Raw genomic sequence first — 18,548 nt, forward strand, 5'->3', positions numbered from 1 at the left:
CAGTCTCAAATAAATAAGACTTTTGAGACTAGAGGCTTGTGGCCACATAATAGAAAAGATGCTTGAGTTTTTTTCCCCCAACAATGCTAGTATTTTGTGTGACTTTGAAGATATGCGAGCAAGGTAACAGTATGTTTTCTAAGAAGTCTAGTAGCCTTTGTCAGGATAGCAGACTTCAACTTAAATTTAGACATAATAAACTATTATTTAAATCATAATGAATAAAAACTACCGCCCTGTATAGAGGCATTTATGCTGAATACAGAAGAATATCGGCATTCTCCTATAAAATGCAACTATAAAAAAGATTAGCTATATGTTTTAAGTGCCTTACTGGTCTAAAAGGGATTATGTACATTAATCTTCTGTCAACTGTGTTACAGTAAGAAATAAGAAATATATTTTCATCTTTGTGCCCTGGGTGTAGATATTCCAGCTTATACAGAGAATAAAAATCTGTAAATAAAACAAATTCTTACTCTCTATGTTATTAAAGGTTTTAGATTTCTTTTTATAAAAACTGATGTTCTTTTAAAATTATAAATGCACACCTACTTCTTCCTCATAATAGAATAATATGTGTAATTAGAGAAAATTAAAATTTTAGCTTGACCTTAAGTTTAAAGCTTGATTCCTAGAAGCTAGCCATTTAAATGTAACATAACCAATATTCCTAAACATATAAGCTTAATCTTATACATATTTTTATGAGGAGACATACTTGGGACACACATATATACATGAAAACTATGAGGATAGTTTCTATCAGAGATTATCAAAATGGTATTTAGTGTTTTTTACCAGCTGGATAGTAACTGCTCCCTTATCTGGAAAAGATCTAGTGATCTTATCTAAATCTGCTATAATTATCAGCACAGCATACTACACCCATTTAAGTCAGTATTTTCCAATTATCATCAAAGTATAAAGTTGATGTCCCACCCTTCATATCAACAAAATACCAGTTAAAGGTTCAGTTCACTAAAGAGCAGTTTGCATTCTTTTGGTTCTTTCCAAATAAGCCCTTAAGATTCACTATTAAGGACTAGTGAAAAAACAACAACAAAAAAGTTTCTGTATCTTTTTTTGATTACTGATCTTTATAGTTAATTAAGGACTGCCCAAACTGAAATTCCTTTCTCATATACACAGTTTTCTTTCAAAGAGCTAAATATTCCTGCAAACCTTTAAAGACAGATATCATAAACCTTTCAGAACTCACTAACTTGCAGTTTGATCCTGCTAAGTGAAGATGAGATTGAGAGAAGGGGATGACAGAGGACAAGACGGTTGGATGGCATCACCAACTCAATGGACATGGGTTTGGGTGGACTCCGGGAGTTGGTGATGGACAGGGAGGTCTGGTGTGCAGCAGTTCATGGTGTTGCAAAGAGTCGGACACAATTGAGTGACTGAACTGAAGTGAAAATGGGCTTCTATGACTATTGTAATGGGTCACTCACTATGCTTGCATATTAAACATTAGGGAAAAAACTTCAAGTATGGATTATAATAATGTTGTGATTTCTTGCTGATATTTCTTTTAAAAAATATTCCAAGTACCTAACAACTGTCTGCAAACCACATTCTTACATAACATAATTTATGATTGAAAAATGAACATATTTACAAATTCACTGACTGTTAAGTGATTAGACTAATTATATTGAAGAATCAGTCCCAATTCTCCTTTTAGACTTTCTATTTATAAAGTAGATTTTATTCTCTCTTAAAACTTAAAGGTATAATTAAACCTATACAGCATCCTTTTTCTGTTAGGTTCACAGTGCTTCATATCCTAATAACACCTCCAATGAGTGTGGGTAGCAGGATTGTCATTCCTTATTCTTAGAGTGTACTGATTCTAAACTTTAGTACATCAAATGCAAACATCTCTTTCAGCTAATACAATTACATGAGTATTACTAAATGTCACGGTGGATTTATAAAACATTTTTTTAAGCAACTATATTCTAATGTAAAGTAATAAGCAAAAGAGTTTGAAATAGATTAGCTTCTTAAATTCTACTTTTGTATTTCTTGAGAAAAAAGTGTTGGGAGAATTGAGTAATAAAGAAAAATAATAAAAAAGGAAATATTTTCTTGAAAAAAAGCTATTACGTTTTTCTCAGAGTTTAAGTTTAAATATATAATCAAGGAAGCTCTTTTGGTTATATAACGGCTAGGCTATTGCACCTGTCAAAACCCTGAGTTAAACTTTGAAAAAAATTATTTTAAGTATATGTGAAAAATTATGCACAAAACAAATATCACACCTGAAATTTATATTAGTAAAATGTAACATACAAAAATCTTCATAGGGCAAAAGAAATAGAAAGCAAAGAAATATAAATCACAGAGCTCAGAGCAATGAAATCTGCCTCCTACAGAAAAACGATTTCAGGAAACACCTGAAACAGGTTAAACAAATGTTTAAAACACAGAGATACAAATGACTGGCATAAACTAATACTTTCCCTGAAAAGGCCTAAATGCATTATGTATTTGTAGCACATTCTCATTAAAACATGCAATGGTAGTCTTGACAAAAATTAAGAAAAATTATAAGGTTTACAGTATCTACATTTGTGAGTTCCCTTTTAAGAGAAATTATAGCTCAAATATTTCCCAAAGTAGAGTTTGTATATGAGGATCCATGTGGTAATATTACCAAGAGTTATCCTCAGTGTCTTAGGAGCTATTTCCTAGCCTGCCAACCTAAAGCTACTAATTTATATGAAGGAATGTTTGGCTAGAGTGATGTGATTCAAGGCAGAGGTGGGAGCTAACCTCTACTGAGTGAAGTGAAGTGAAAGTTGCTCAGTTGTGTCCGACTCTTTTTTGCAACCCCATGGACTATACAGTCCATGGAATTCTCCAGGCCAGAATACTAGAGTGGGTAGCCTTTCCCTTCTCTAGGGGACCTTCCCAACCCAGGGATGGAACCCAGGTCTTCCACACTGCAGGTGGATTCTTTACTAGCTGAGCCACAGGGGAAGCCCAATCTCTACTGAGAGGTCCCAGAATATGGGAAGAGTAGGTAGTGAGAGACTTTGGTGTGTCCATACCATAACAAGAAGGGAAGGTATCATAATGTTGGATTCAAGAATAGGAAGAAGTGAATGATACAGGGAACCTTGAGTCTCGCAGTGGCAAATGTATTTGTAACCAATTTGAGAGAGGAGGACCTTTTAACTTTCTCTGACCAATGATAATCAGCTCTGCTCTAAAGACCTTCAGAGAGTCAATCTTTTCCCCTGTTTACCAAGAAACTCCTTAAGGCAACCCCAATTTTTCATATTTAAGCTCATGTTTTTATTAGTTGACACTCAGAAGATACGACAGACTGTCACTATTCCCTCCCTTCATTTTTCATCAAACAAACACTGACTGGGAATACACAGTTCTTGTACTTTAACTCACAGTTGAGGGGAAGAAAGAGATAATTAGATAATAACATGAGATAAATGTGGCAGTAATGATATGTACAATACAATAGAAAAAGATACAGGAAGAAGAATTTCTTTGCTGCTAGGAGCCTTTGACAGAGGTACTCACAGAAATGATTTTCTTAACAAGGGAAGAAAGGCATTTCAAGGAGAACAGCAAATGCTTAATACAGGAACGAAAGAGCATGATGCCACATCCTGTCTAAGCAACTTAGCAGAGCTAGACTGTAGAGTGAAAAATGGGAGAGAAGTGAGAAATGAGGCTAGAAAAGAAGGGGATAGGATTTGCAGGGACTTTATATGAGGCCATGTTGAATAGTCTGGAAGATTATTACTCTTGGGTAGGTAGGAGTTACTAGAAAGAATCTGAGCCTTCATACACTCAAATTAGTACTTAAACTACTTCCCAGTTCTTTATATTTCGTAAGCCTGTCTTTCCTTAAAAGTATATCTTTGCTTTCAATCCTTTAACACTTCTCTGAATCCTCTGTAAATTCTCTCTCTCAGTCCAGAACTAGATACAAACTAGATACCTCTAAAGAGGATAAGTTGTACTGAGTACAGGGACACTGCCCCATACAATTATGTTTCTATTTAGGTACTCTAACATTAATTACTAAAATAGTTCTACTCATTCTTCCTGGTATTCATCAGTAGATCCTAGGTTAGTTGTATAGAAACAAAGTTTAGAAGGATGAAAGAAATTGCTGAAGAAGTCCTAAATTTGCAGTCTCTTAAGAGTAACCAACTTTTTCACACAACTCTTGACGATTTAAGGTTAGTATCTCATTTATTCAAGACTTGGGGTCACTCCAGGGTACTACTAACTTTTCTTCTTTTTAACGCCCAGGAACTCTCAGTTAAACTAGGAACCCAAAAAGCAGTGGGTACCTGTAGGTATCAATATATATATATATATATATCTCCCTGCCAGCATCTAGACTCTTAGTACCAAAGTATACATTATAAAGGCCATGATAATTTATAATGAATTTAAAAATAAGAGCATGGTAAATTAAGGCACAAATTAAAGAGCATAAGGAAGTGAAAATAGTAGCAATCAGTTCACTAAATTAGATGCCAGATTTTTCTATTTTTAGTTAGACCTGCTTTTTATTTACCAGAAGTCTTTTGATCTCTTCAGATTGAAAAGGATGCTGACACTAAAGTAGGGATGGCATTAGTCATGGTTCCCTTATCCATTCCACCATGGACACCAATTAATTTGAATGTCACACAGGAGGAAAAAAAAAAAAACAACTTGCCTCCATATCACAAATGGAAAAACAGATTTAGAAAGATTAAGTAATTTCTACTTTTAGTATCACTTAACTCAGTTGCTCCAGAGACGAAATTTGGTATTTTCCCTTTTAATTTTGTCAGCCAAGTTGGCCGTACCAGTTTTCCAAAATACGGACAGCACTGCTAAATAATTTCAATCGATATGTATACGAGCTACCAGAAATGATAAAGAAAGTGATTAAATTAAGAAAACTATCATGTTACTGGAAAAGATATCAACCCGATTATCAAGTTGCATACTAAATTGAAAATCTGAAAAGCAATGGCAAGGTCTAATTTCTTTTGTAAAATTGGACTTACTTGATGTTTTACATTTTCTTTCTTAAATAATTTCAATATTTGCTATAAGGCCCACAGAGTAACAAATGTCAAAACTAGAGCAATAGTTCCATGATGTACTATTGAGTTCATGGAACTGATGTTCTTCCTTCACAACACATCAATATAGGGTTTGACTTATTTGAAAAACAAGCAATAGTACGACGTACAAGAAAGTTTTAAAAGTGAGCTTAAGGGCTTCCCTGACGGTCCAGTGGTTAAGACTTTGCCTTCCAAAGCAGGGGGTGTGAGTTTGACTCCTGGTCAGGGAATTAAGATCCCAAATGCCTCACAGTCAAAAAATCAAAATATAAAACAGAAGCAATATTGTAACAAATTCAATAAAGACTTTTAAAATGATCTATACACACACATACACAAAGACCTTTAAAAAAGAATAGTATTTTTTTTTAAATAAAATAAGCTTAAAATATAACTGAGAAGAGGCTACAACAAAATTTCCCATGCCACATGCTCATCTTACAATGTGACTTTTACAGTCCTCCCATTGAGTGGTAAGGTCTACCTCTCTGCTACTTAGACCTGGGTGTGGCTTTGTATCTCCTAAGGCTAACAGTATGGCAAAGGGACTTTTAAACCTAGAACATGAGAAGGGAATGGCTATCCTCTCCAATATTCTTGCTTGGAAAATTCCATGGACACAGGAGCCTGGCAGGTTACAGTCCATGGGGTCGCAAAGAGTCGGACATGGCTGAATGACTAACACTTTCACTTTCATAAGCATGCGTAAGAGAGTCCACTTCTTCTCTTAGGACACTTGCTGTTAGACTCAGCCACCATGCTGTGAGAAAGCCCAAATGAGCCCAAGTAGAGAGACCATGTGGAGAGGCCAAGTACCGTTTCTGGCTGAAAACTAGCCCCTGAAATCGTGCAACAGAAATAAACCATTCCCTCAGTGTCCCATCCTAATGCCTAACATAGAATCTATGAGCATAAAAAAATGGTTATTTTATGCCAATAAGGTTTCTCCAATGTTTTATAATGCAGCAAAAGATAACCTGAAAGAGGAAGGGGAGGGAAAGTATCCTTGGGACTGTTTGAAACACAGTTTCATAAGCAAAATAGGGTAAAATTTTGGTTAAGTGGGAAAAAGTACAATAAAGTGACCAAATGTGTTCTCAATATAAACAGAATTGATAGTACTGAATTCACTATTTACTTCACACTTAGGCACAAACAAATATCATCAACTATAAAAGTGAACAGTTTTTTCTACATCTCTCTTCTTAAAACACCCACCCCCACACACTCCTGAGAGATATTGAAACACAACACTAATTTAAATGGAACAGCTTTATGGTCAAGTACATTTAGATATGCTAAGAAAGCAATCTAATAAAAATACCCTTTTTGGATACCCTAAATTTCCCTAATTTAAAATATTTATCTAAACATGTCATTTTTAAAACAGAAAGAATAAAGGGAAAAATTCTATAAGCCATTTGTTATATTATCTCTTAGGGATAAATATTACTAGTATTTTGATCACTTTCCTTCCTGAATTTTTTAATGCACAGATAAAAACACAGTCTTTCAAAATGGGTTTTATATGCCATATGCTATTTTAGATCTTTCTTTCTTTGTACAAAATGACACTGTGAACTTGTTCTATGTCCTTTCAATATTCTTTCAGAACATTATTAAATAATTTCCAATGGCTACATAATAATTTTCAATGGCTACATACATATAAAGTATATATATGTGTTGTAATTTATTTGATCATTCTTCCATTTTGAGCAATCGCCATTTTGTAACTTTCACTATTGTAAATAACATGTGATGAAAACTTGCGTATTAATCTCTGTTAGTGGGATTACTGAGTAAAATAGAACGAGCATTTCCTGAAGAAGTCAATTTGCTTTTCAGAAGGGTGTGGCAAGTTACATGCTACCAGGAGTATTAAGAGTATCTTGACTTGATGAGACATCACTACCATATCATGTTTCTTAAAATCCAAGTTACAGGGCATCCCTGGTGGCTCCGTGGTAAAGAGTCCACCTGTCAGTGCAGGAGACACAGGTTTGATAACTGATTTGGGAAGATACCGCAGGCCACAGAGCCACTAAGCTGGTGAGCCACAACTCACGGGCTTGTAGCCCGTGCTCTAGAGTCTAGGAGCTGCAACTACTGAAGACCTCTCACCCTAGAGCCGGTGCTCCACAACAAAAGAAGCCACCCCAATTAGAAGCCCATGCATTGCAATGACGAGTAGTCCCCTTTGCCCACAGCTAAAGAAAAACCCTCACAGCAAGGAAGACCCAACACAGTCAAAAATAAATAAATAAATTGGTAAATAAGATTAAAAAAATCCAAGTTACAGATTTTACAGGCAGAGTAAGATATTACAGACATAGAAAAAGCAATATTTCAGTAATTAACTTCTGATGTTGAATTCATACTAACATAATTTAGCTAAAAGTTTGTTCCACTTGGGATATTTTATGTGTAAGCAAAATTACTAGTGCCTTACAAAGAAGAGATGAACAATAAAATATTTGTTGAAAGTTTAAAGTAATAAATGAATAAACTGAATGAAAGACTAAACAGCTTTCAAAGTCAGGATACTCGAATTTTAAGCCTAGTTTGCTACTGTTTGCAACCCTAGGTAATTTTAAACTCCCTTTCCTAACTCATTTTTCTCTACAATGGTTACAACAATAATATCCATTCCTACTTCACAAGGATTTCAGAAAATAAACAAGAAAGAAATAAAACATAATGCTTTAAAAACATAATCTCTAAAGTCAAACTGTCTAGGTTCCATTCTTGGCTCTGTCACTTATTTAGCTGTGTAACCATGGGCAACTGAATTTGTTTGTGCATCAGTTTTCTCAACTATCAAACAGAGATTATATTTAACACATATAATTGTTGTGGAGATTATGAGAAAATCTATGTGAAAGCACTTTGAATCCTGCTTGACACACAGTAAGTGCTCAGTAAACATTAGATGACAATTATTAATATATGTAAAATTTATACATAGGTAAAATAATAGCTTTTTAAAATCTACTTGCAAACCAATCATTTAAATCTCAAGTATTCTAAATTTAAAATCAACATACTTCAAAATACAGGGCTATAAATTTTCCATAATTTTTAGAACCTGAAACAACTATGAAACAAAGTTTATCACAAATATAATAACAACAAAATAACTTTCTTTTTGAAGAGAATATTCTTTCTCTGGCTCTTCACTTACTGGATCCTTCTCATCCATCAAGTCTTACTTCAAATGTCCCCTCTTCAAGTCACTCCTACCTACTCAAATTATCCTCTAATATGTCTACTAAATCAGTCATTTTCACACTCTGTAGTTAATTTATTTATTCATCATTCTCTGTCTCTTCTCACCAAAATGGAAATTCCATGAGGGAAGAATCTTTGTCTTTTGGCCACACCTTGTGGCATGTAGGGTCTTAAGTTCCCTGACCAGGGATTGAACTTACAACTCCTGCAGTGGAAGTGTGGCGTCTTAATCACTGGACTACCAGGGAAGACCTGAAGCTTAGTCTTTTCTATTGCCACACTCAGTTCCAACTCAATAAATATCTTACTGAACCAACAAATTGATATAACAGATGATATAACTGAAAGAATTGATATAAAAGCTACAAAATTTCTTCCTTAGAAAGAAACAAACAAATTGATATAACAAATTGATATAACTGAAAGAACTGGTATAAAAGCTACAAAATTTCTTCCTTAGAAAGAAAGGCCATCTAAATTAGTGTTTCTCAAACATTTTAATCATGACCCACAATTAAAAATACATCTGGTACCAAGATCCAGGAAGCACACATATCCACGTAACTAAAATCACACAAAAATACTATGATGTATGATAAATTCTGGTTATTTTCCCATTTCATTTAAATATTCTATTCTTTTTCATTGAAAATAAAACTGTGGCCCACTATATTGATTTTATATCACATTACTGTGTAAAGACTCAAAGTCTGTATATTGTATAGCATAGAAATATAGCCAGTATTTCACAATAATTTTAAATGCAGCATAATCTATAAAATGTTGAATTACTATGTTGTATATCTGAAGCTAATATAATATTGTAAATCAACTATACTTCGCTTAAAGAAAAAAATAACAATAAAGAAAGTAAAAAAGAAGAAAAGTATGAAAAATGGTGGTCAAGCTCAGAGGTTATTAAGCTGGTATCTGAAAGGAGTTAACAAAAGCAACACAGTGGAGCAAAGATCATCTTTTCAACAAATGGTGCTAGATCATCAACTGGATACGCACATGCAAAAAAATAAATCTAGACACAGACCTTACACCTTTCACAAGAATGGATTACAGACCTAAATGTAAAACATAATTCTATAAAACTCCTGGAAGATAACATAAAACCTAAATGACCTTGAGTTTGGTGATCTTTTTAGATATAACACCAAGGGTGTGATTCATGATAGAGATAATGGATAAACTGGATTTCATTAAAATTTATAATTTCTACTCTGTGAAAGACAATGTAGAAAGAATGAGAAGACAAGCCACAGGCATGGATAAAATATTTGCAAAGATATATCTGATAAAAGACTGTTATCCAAAAGAAACAAAGAACTCTTGAAACTCAACAGTAAGAAAACTAATAACTTGACTAAAAAATGAATCAATGACCTTGACAGACATCTCTCCAAAGATTTCCATATGGCATATAAGCACATGAAAAGGTGCTCCATATTATATATTCTCAGCAAAATGCAAATCAAAGCAATGAGATACCACTACACGCCTATTAGAATGACCAAAATCTGGAACACTGACAGTACCCAAAGTAAAACACAAGAATTCTCATTTAATTGCTGGTGGGAAAGAAAAATGGTATAGCTACTTTGGAAGACAGTTTGGTGTCTTTTTATTTTTTGTCTTTGTTACTTATAAAAGTAAACACATTCTTGCCATGAGGTCCAGCAAATGTGCTCCTTGAAATGTACCCAAGGGAGCTGAGAACTTGAGGTCATATAAAAATCTGCTTTGTAGGTAATTGCTGCTAATGCTAAGTCACGTCAGTCGTGTCCGACTCTGTGCGACCCCATAGACGGCAGCCCACAAGGCTCCCGTCCCTGGGATTCTCCAGGCAAGAATACTGGAGTGGGTTGTCATTTCCTTCTCCAGTGCGTGAAAGTGAAGCCTCTCAGTTGTGTCTGACTCTCAGCAACCCCATGGGCTGTAGTTTACCAGGCTCCTCCGTCCATGGGATTTCCCAGGCAAGAGTACTGGAGTGCGGTGCCATTGCCTTCTCCGTTTGTAGATGATTAAAGGAGCTTTATTCCTGATTACAACCAAGATGTCTAGCAGTAAGTGAATGGAAAAAATAAACTGTGGTACATCCAGACAGTGGAATATTATTCAGCATTAAAAAGAAATGAGCTATCAAATCATAAAAACACATGGAGGAACCTTAAATCCATCTTACTAAGTGAAAACGAGCCATATCAGAAAAGGTAATATGCTATGGTTCCAACTACCAACATTCTGTAAAAGGCAAAATTATGAAGACAATAAAATTATCAGGTTCCCAGAGGTTGAGGATGGGGAGAGAGATGAATAGGTGAAATACAAAGGATTCCTAGGACAGTGAAAATTCTCTGTATGATAGTATAAAGATGGACAGATGTTATTGTGCATTTGTCTAAACTCATAGACTGTATACTAGTAAGAGTGAACCTAATGTAAGCTACAGACTTTGAGTAATAATGATGTGTCAATGTAGATTTATCAGTTTTAACAAATATACCACCCTGGCAGGGAGGGTTATTAAGAAGGAAGGCTATTCATGTATGGGTACACAGAGTATAGGGGAAAACTCTATACCTTCCTCTCAATTCTGCTGTGAACCTAAAACTTCTCTAAAAAAAATCTTAATTAAAAAAAAAGGAAAATGCAGTTTTATGTATGTAAAATTGGGGGTAGGGCAGGGTTATCATAAGTTTCAGATTCATGAAGAGGTTCATGTCTCCCTAAATCTAAAGCTTTTATTACTATATATTCATTATTATCTGTGAGGCACTACATAAAAATATGTATAAAAATATGGCTTAACACAGGGATGGTAGTCTATGATAAGAAAGAGGATTGACTCTGGAGTCTGATTAAGTCTCAGGATCAAATCATGAATTCATCATACACTGACTACAACCTTACACAAATTATCTTACCTGTCGGCCTCAGTTTTCTTACCTAAAAGGAGTTTGAATATCTACTTAAGTGGTTAAGTAAAATAGAAATTATGCAAAATATCCACTATAGTGCTTGGAATATATGCTAAGTATTTCAATAAATGGTAGGCATCATTATTATACTCTAGTATTTTCAACAAAATTAACTTCCATGGACAAAACACCATCTTAAACAAAGTACACCTAAATTATAAAATTAAATTAACATAAAACAGATTATTCATATATATGTGGAAATCATAATCCAGGATCTTACTTTTTCTCATAGCTAATACTGCTGTGCAGAAATAATTACAACCTGCTCCTGCAAGTATGAATTTATCAGTTCTATAAAAGTAACAAGTACCCATAGTATATACAGTCTGTGGAAAAAGAATTTATTAGAAATATAAATAAGTTACTCTTATTTACACCCCCATGATTACAATGAACAATGTATTATTTTTAACCAGTGTTCCTCACATCACTTAGCTGTCTGCTGCAGAGTGGTGTGGCTGCGTTGGTATGCTGCTTATTCCCTGCCTTTAAAGCTGCATCTCTTCTTGCTTGCTCAAGCAGAACTCTTGCTCTTTCTTTGAGTTCTTCTTGCCTGGATAACATTCGATGCTTAAAAACAAAGATACAGAATTAGAAGTCAAAACAAACAAAAGCCCTCAAACCCATGTAATCCACTTTTGTAAACTAATCAATGGTTATACAATCCATCAAAATAATACAAGTCAGGAATAAGATTGTATCAATAGTTTTGTGAGATTACCTGTAGAAAATACTAATGCTGATCAGAAACTGTATTTTTACTGGCTAAAACTCGGTTAACTAAAATTACATTTTTATTAGAACATAGTCTCACAAGGTATAAGGTCCATACACATATGCATTGTTAATCACAGTATGCCTTTCATGGATCACAGCCTGGTTGTGGTGAAGGGTCTTGCCTAACTCAGTGAAGCTTTGAGCCATGCCATGCAGGGCCACCCAAGATGAATGGGTCATAGTGAAGAGTTCTGACAAAACATGATCCAATGGAGAAGGAAATTGCAACTCATTCCAGTATTCTTGCCTGAAGAACCCCATGGACAGTATGAAAAGGCAAAAAAATATGATGCTGGAAGATGAGCCCCCAGGTGGGAAGGTATTCAATATAATAAAAGCAGAGGGAAATTACCAATAGCTCCAGGAAGAATGAAGCAGCTGGACCAAAGAGGGAAAAACACTCAGCTGTGGATGTGTCTGGTGGTGAAAGTAAAGTCCGATGCTGTAAAGAACAATACTGCATAAGAATCTGGAATAGTAGGTCCATGAATCAAGGTAAATTGGAATGGGACATGGTCAAACAGGAGATGGCCAAATGAGATGGCAAGAGTGAACATGGACATCTTAAGAATCAGTGAAAAAAATGGATAGGAATGGAAAAATTAAATTCAGATGATCATTATATTTACTACTGTGGGCAAGAACACTAGAAAAAGTAGGATAGGCCTCACAGTCAACAAGAGAGTCTGAAATAAAGGACTTGGTTGCAACCTCAAAATGAGAGAATGATCTTGGGTCATTTCCAAGGCAAATCGTTCAACATCATAGCAATCCAAATCTGCCCAGCCACTGATGCTGAAGAAACTGAAGTTGAATCATTCTATGCAGACCTATAAGACCTTCTAGAACTAACACACAGAAAAAGAGGTCCTTTTCATCATACGGGATTGGAATGCAAAAGTAGAAAATCAGGAGATATCTGGAATAACAGGCAAGTTTGGCCTTGGAGTAGAAAATGAAGTAGGGCAAAGGCTAATAGAATTTTGTCAAGAGAACACAGTGGTCATAGCAAACATCATTTTCCAACAACCCCAGAGATGACTCCACACACGGACATCACCAGAGGGTCAACAATGAAATCATACTGATCATGTTCTTTGCCGCTGAAGATGAAGAAGCTCTACACAGTCAGTAAAAACAAGACCTGGAGCTGACTGTGGCTCAAACTGTGAGCTCCTTATTGCAAAATTCAGGCTTAAATGGAAGAAGGTAGGGAAAATAACTAGGCCATTCAGGTAAGACCTAAATCAAATCTCTTATGATTATCCAGTGGAGGTGATGAATAGATTCAAGGGATTAGATGTGGTAGACAAGGTGCCTGAAGAACTATGGATGGAGGTTCATAACACTGCACAGGAGGCAGTGACCACAACCATTCCAAAAAAAAAGAAATGCATGAAGGCAAAGTGGTTATCTGGGGAGGCTTTAAAAATAGCTGGAAATAAGTGAAGTGAAAGGCAAGTAAGAAAGGGAAAGATATACCCATCTAAATGCAGTGTTCCAGAGAACAGTAAGGAGAGATAAGAAGGCTTTCTTCAATGAACAATGCAAAGAAATAGAGGAAAACAACAGAATGTGAAAGACTAGCGATCTCCTTAAGAAAACTAGAGATACCAAGGGAACATTTCATGCAAGGATGGGCATGGTACAGGACAGAAATGGTAAAGATCTAACAGAAACAGAAGAGATTAAGAAGTGGCAGGAATACACATAAGAACTATACAAAAAAGGTCTTAGTGACCTGGATAACCACAATGGTGTGGTCATTCTCCTAGAGCAGAACATCCTGGAGTGTGAAGTCAAGTGGGCCTTAGGAAGCATTACTATGAACAAAGCTAGTAAAGGTGACAGAATTCTAGCGGAATTATTTCAAATCCTAAAAGATGAAGTTGTTGAAGTGCTTCAGTCAATAAGCCAGCAAATTTGGAAAACTCAGCAATGGCCACAGAACTAGAAAAGGTCAGTTTTCATTCTAATCCCAAAGAAAGGCAATGCCATAGAACATTCAAATTACTGTACAGTAGCACTCATTTCACATGCTAGCAAGGGTATAGTCAAAATCCTTAAGATAGGCGTCAGCAGTACGTGAAAGGAGAACTTCCAGATGTTCTGGTTTTCAAAGAGGCAGATGAACCAGAGATCAAACTAACAATTGTTGGATCATGGAGAAAGCAAGGGAGTTCCAAAAAAACATCTAATTCTGCTTCACTGACTATGCTAAAGCCTTTGACTGTGTGGATCACAACAAATTGTGGAAAATTCTTTAGAGGTGGGAGTACCAGACCACCTTATCTGTTTCCTGAGAAATCTGTATGTGGGTCAAGAAGCAACAGTTAGAACTGGATATGGAAAAACTGGTTTCAAGTTGGGAAAGGAGTATGACAAGTCTGTATATTGCCAGCCTACTTATTTAACTTCTATGAAGAGTACATCATGTGAAATGCTGAGCTGGATTAATCACAAGCTAGAATCAAGATTGCTGGGAGAAACGGTAAAGCATAGATATGCAGTGAAGAGGAACTAAAAAGTCTCTTGATGAGGGTGAAAGAGGAGAGTGAAAAAGCTGGCTTAATACTCAACATTCATAAAACTAAGATCATGACATCCGGTCCCAACACTTCATGGCAAATAGAAGGGGAAAAAGTGGAAGAAGTGACAGATTTTATTTTCTTGGGCTCCAAAAATCACTGCAGATGGTGACTGCAGCCATGAAATTAAAACATGCTTGCTCCTTGGAAGGAATGCTATGACCAACCTAGACAGCATATTAAAAAGCAGAGACAGCACTTTGCTGACAAAAGTTCACATAGTCAAAGCTATGGTTTTTCTAGTAGCCATGTATGGAAATGAAAGTTGGATCATAAAGAAGGCTGAGTGCTGAAGAATTGATGCTTTTGAATTCTGTTGCTGGAAAAGACTTTCTGAGAGTCCAATGGACTGCAAGGAGATCAAACCAGTCAATCCTAAAGGAAATCAACCCTAAATATTCTTTGGAAGAACTGTTGCTAAAGCTGAAGCTCCAAAACTTTGACCACCTGATGTGAAAAGCTGACTCACTGGAGAAGACCCTGATGCTGGGAAAGATTGAAAGCAAAAGGTGAAGGGAGTGGCAGAGGATGCTGCTGAGGCTGCTAAGTCGCTTCAGTTGTGTCCGACTCTGTGCAACCCCATAGATGGCAGCCCACTAGTCTCCCCCCGTCCCTGGGATTCTCCAGGCAAGAACACTGGAGTGGGTTGCCAGTTCCTTCTCCAATGCATGAAAGTGAAAAGTGAAAGTGAAGTCACTCAGTCATGTCCGACTCTTTGCGACCCCATGGACTGCAGCCTACCAGGCTCCTCTGTCCATAGGATTTTCCAGGCAAGAATACTAGAGTGGGTTGCCATTGCCTTCTCCGGCAAAGGATGAGATGGTTAGATAGCATCACTGATTCAATGGACATGGATTTGAGCAAATTCTGGGAGACTGTGGAGGACAGTGGAAACTAGTATACTGCAATCCATGGGGTCACAAAGAGTAGGACATGACTTAGCAACTGAACAACAAATCACAGTATAATCTGGAAAAGATAGTTTTTAAGGTTCCCAGTTTTATTTTTATACTTGTATATAATTGATAACAAGATGTCTTCCAAATTAGGATACTGACAAATTTTAAATACCTATGGCAGCAGTTTTGTTTTCTTTTTCTATTTATTTTTTAACTGGCACATACTTGCTTTACAATGTTATGCAGCAGTTCTTTAAATTCCTGACAATGAAATATTTATAGAAAATGCAGAGTTATCACATTTTTAAAAATTTACTTTTTTATTGAAAGATCATTGATTTACAGAATTTTTTTGTTTTTGGTCAAACCTCAACATGAATCATCTATAGGTATTCATATATCCCTGCCCTTTTGAAACTCTCTGCCATCTCCCTCCCAATCCCAGCCTTCTAGGTTGCTACAAAGCCCCTGTTTGAGCTTCCTGAGCTATACAGCAAATTTCTGTTGGCTATCTATTTTACATATGGTAATGTAAGTTTCCATGTTACTCTTTCCATATATCTCAACCTCTCCTCCCCCTCCCTATGTCCATTAAGTCTATTCTCTATGTCTGTTTCTCCATTGTTGCCCTGTAAATAAATTCTTCAGAATCATTTTTCTAGATTCCGTATATGTGCCTGAGAATATGATATTTATCTTTTTCTTTCTGACTCACTTCACTCTGTATAAGAAGTTCTAGGTTCATCCACCTCATCAGAATTGACTCAAATGTGTTCCTTTTTATGGCTGAGCAATATTTCATTGTGTATATGTACCACAACTTCTTTACCCATTCATCCGTCGATGGGCATCTAGATTGCTTCCATGTTCTAGCTATTGTAAATGGTGCTGCAATGAACACTGGGATACATGTATCTTTTTCAACCCTGGTTTCCTCAGGGTATATGCCTAGGAGTGGGATTCCTGGGTCATATGGAGGTTTTATTCCTAGTTTATTAAGGAATCTCCATACCGTCTTCCATAGTGGTTGTATCAATTTACATTTCCACCAACAATGCAAGAGTGTTCCCTTTTCTCCACACCCTCTCCAGCATTTATTGTTTGTAGACTTTTTCATGATGGCCATTCTGACCAGTGTGAGATGATATCTCATTGTGCTTTTGATTTGTATTTCTCTAATAATAAGAGATGTTGAGCATCTTTTCATGTGTTTGTTAGCCATCTATATGTCTTCTTTGGAGAAATATCTGTTTAGGTCTTTTCCCCCCCTTTTTGATTGGGCTGTTTGTTTCCCTGGTATTGAGTTGTGTGACCTGCTTGTATATTGTGGAAATTAATCCTTTGTCACTTGTTTCATTTGCTATTAGTTTCTCCCATTCTGAGGACTGTCTTTTCACCTTGCTTATAGTTTCCTTTGCTGTGCAAAAGCTTTTAAGTTAAGTCAGGTCCCATTTGTTTACTTTTGTTTTTATTTCCATTACTCTAGAAGGTGGGTCATAGAGGATCTCACTTTGATTTATGTCATCAAGTGTTCTGCCTATGTTTTCCTCTAAGAATTTTATCGTTTCTGGTCTTACACTTAGGTCTTTAATCCATTTTGAGTTTATCTTTGAGTATGGTGTTAGGAAGTGTTTTAATTTCATTCTTTTACATGTAGCTGTCCAGTTTTTCCAGCACCATTTGTCTTTTCTCCATTGTATATTCTTCACTCCTTTGTCAAAAATAAGGTACCCATAGATGCATGGATTTATTTCTGGGCTTTCTATCTTGTTCCATTGGTCACTGAAATTGAAGCTGTGATCAAAAATCTCCCAAAAAATAGGACCAGATGGCTTCACAGGAGAATTCTATCAAACATTTAGAGAAGAGCTAATGCCTATCCTTCTAAAACTCTTTCAAAACATTGCAGAAGAAGGAATATTTCCAAATTCATTCTGTGAGGCCACCATCACCCTTATACCAAAACCAGACAAAGACAACACAAAAAAAGAAAACTACAGGCCAATATCACTGATGAACATTGACGCAAAAATCCTCAACAAAATTTTAGCAAACATAATGCAGCAACACATCAAAAAGCTCATACACCATGATCAAGTTGGGTTTATTCCAGGAATGCAAGGATTCTTCAATATACGCAAATCAATCAATGTGATACATCATATTAACAAATTGAAAGATAAAAACCATATGATCATCTCAATTGATGCAGAAAAAGCCTTTGACAAAATTCAGCACCCATTTATGATTAAAACTCTCCAAAAAATAGGCGTAGACGGAACCTACCTCAACATAGTAAAGCCATATATGATAAGCCTACAGCAAACATTATTTTCAACGGTGAGAAACTGAAAGCATTCCCCCTAAGATCAGGAACAAGACAAGGGCGCCCACTTTCGCCACTATTATTCAACAGAGTTATGGAAGTCCTAGCAGTAAAGTCCTTACAGTAAATACTGTAAGGATCAATCTGTGCCATATCCCTCTCATGGGGAGAAATTTGTATGTACTCGGGTTTTTAACTGGAAGTAATGATGGGACTGAAAATGCCAACTGCAATGCAACTAAAATATTTGAAGAAAGTGCTATAGATGGGAAATATTTTAATTTGGCATTATACATCTCAAGAATGACATTCTTACTAAATGGAATACTGAAATATGACTTATTCTGTAACATATTGTTTTTATAGGTTAATAACATTTTGATTTGAAAAGGTGACATTCTGTATTCTTAAATCCTGAAATTGGGATTTATTTATAGGCTTAAAATATAAAGCGAAAAGCAGGTCTATTTCAGTTTTTTCTACAACAGGAAATTATACTTCCTACTCAGTCATTTGTAAAGTGTTCTATAAGTACAAAAAATCCCATGGACAGAGGAGCCTGGTAAGCTATAATCCATGGGGTCTCAAGAGTTGGACATGACTTAGTGACAAAACCACTACATGAA

General features: G+C 35.8%; 1 protein-coding gene across 4 annotated transcripts in view; it reads right to left on the reverse strand.

The window, feature by feature from the left end:
• EHBP1 (EH domain binding protein 1) overlaps nucleotides 1-18,548 on the reverse strand; it is a 340,642-nt gene that overhangs the window by 72,706 nt on the left and 249,388 nt on the right. For all 4 annotated transcript variants that reach the window (XR_010662331.1, XM_065929077.1, XM_065929074.1 and 1 more), the window contains exon 14: nucleotides 11,759-11,902. Coding sequence is in view for 3 of the 4 variants with exons in the window: in XM_065929077.1 (XP_065785149.1) it covers nucleotides 11,759-11,902 (144 nt within the window). In the remaining variant the exon portion in view is untranslated. The remainder of the gene's footprint in view (nucleotides 1-11,758; nucleotides 11,903-18,548) is intronic.

Source organism: Muntiacus reevesi, chromosome 3 (genome assembly GCF_963930625.1).
Source record: "Muntiacus reevesi chromosome 3, mMunRee1.1, whole genome shotgun sequence".
Lineage (NCBI taxonomy): Eukaryota > Metazoa > Chordata > Mammalia > Artiodactyla > Cervidae > Muntiacus > Muntiacus reevesi.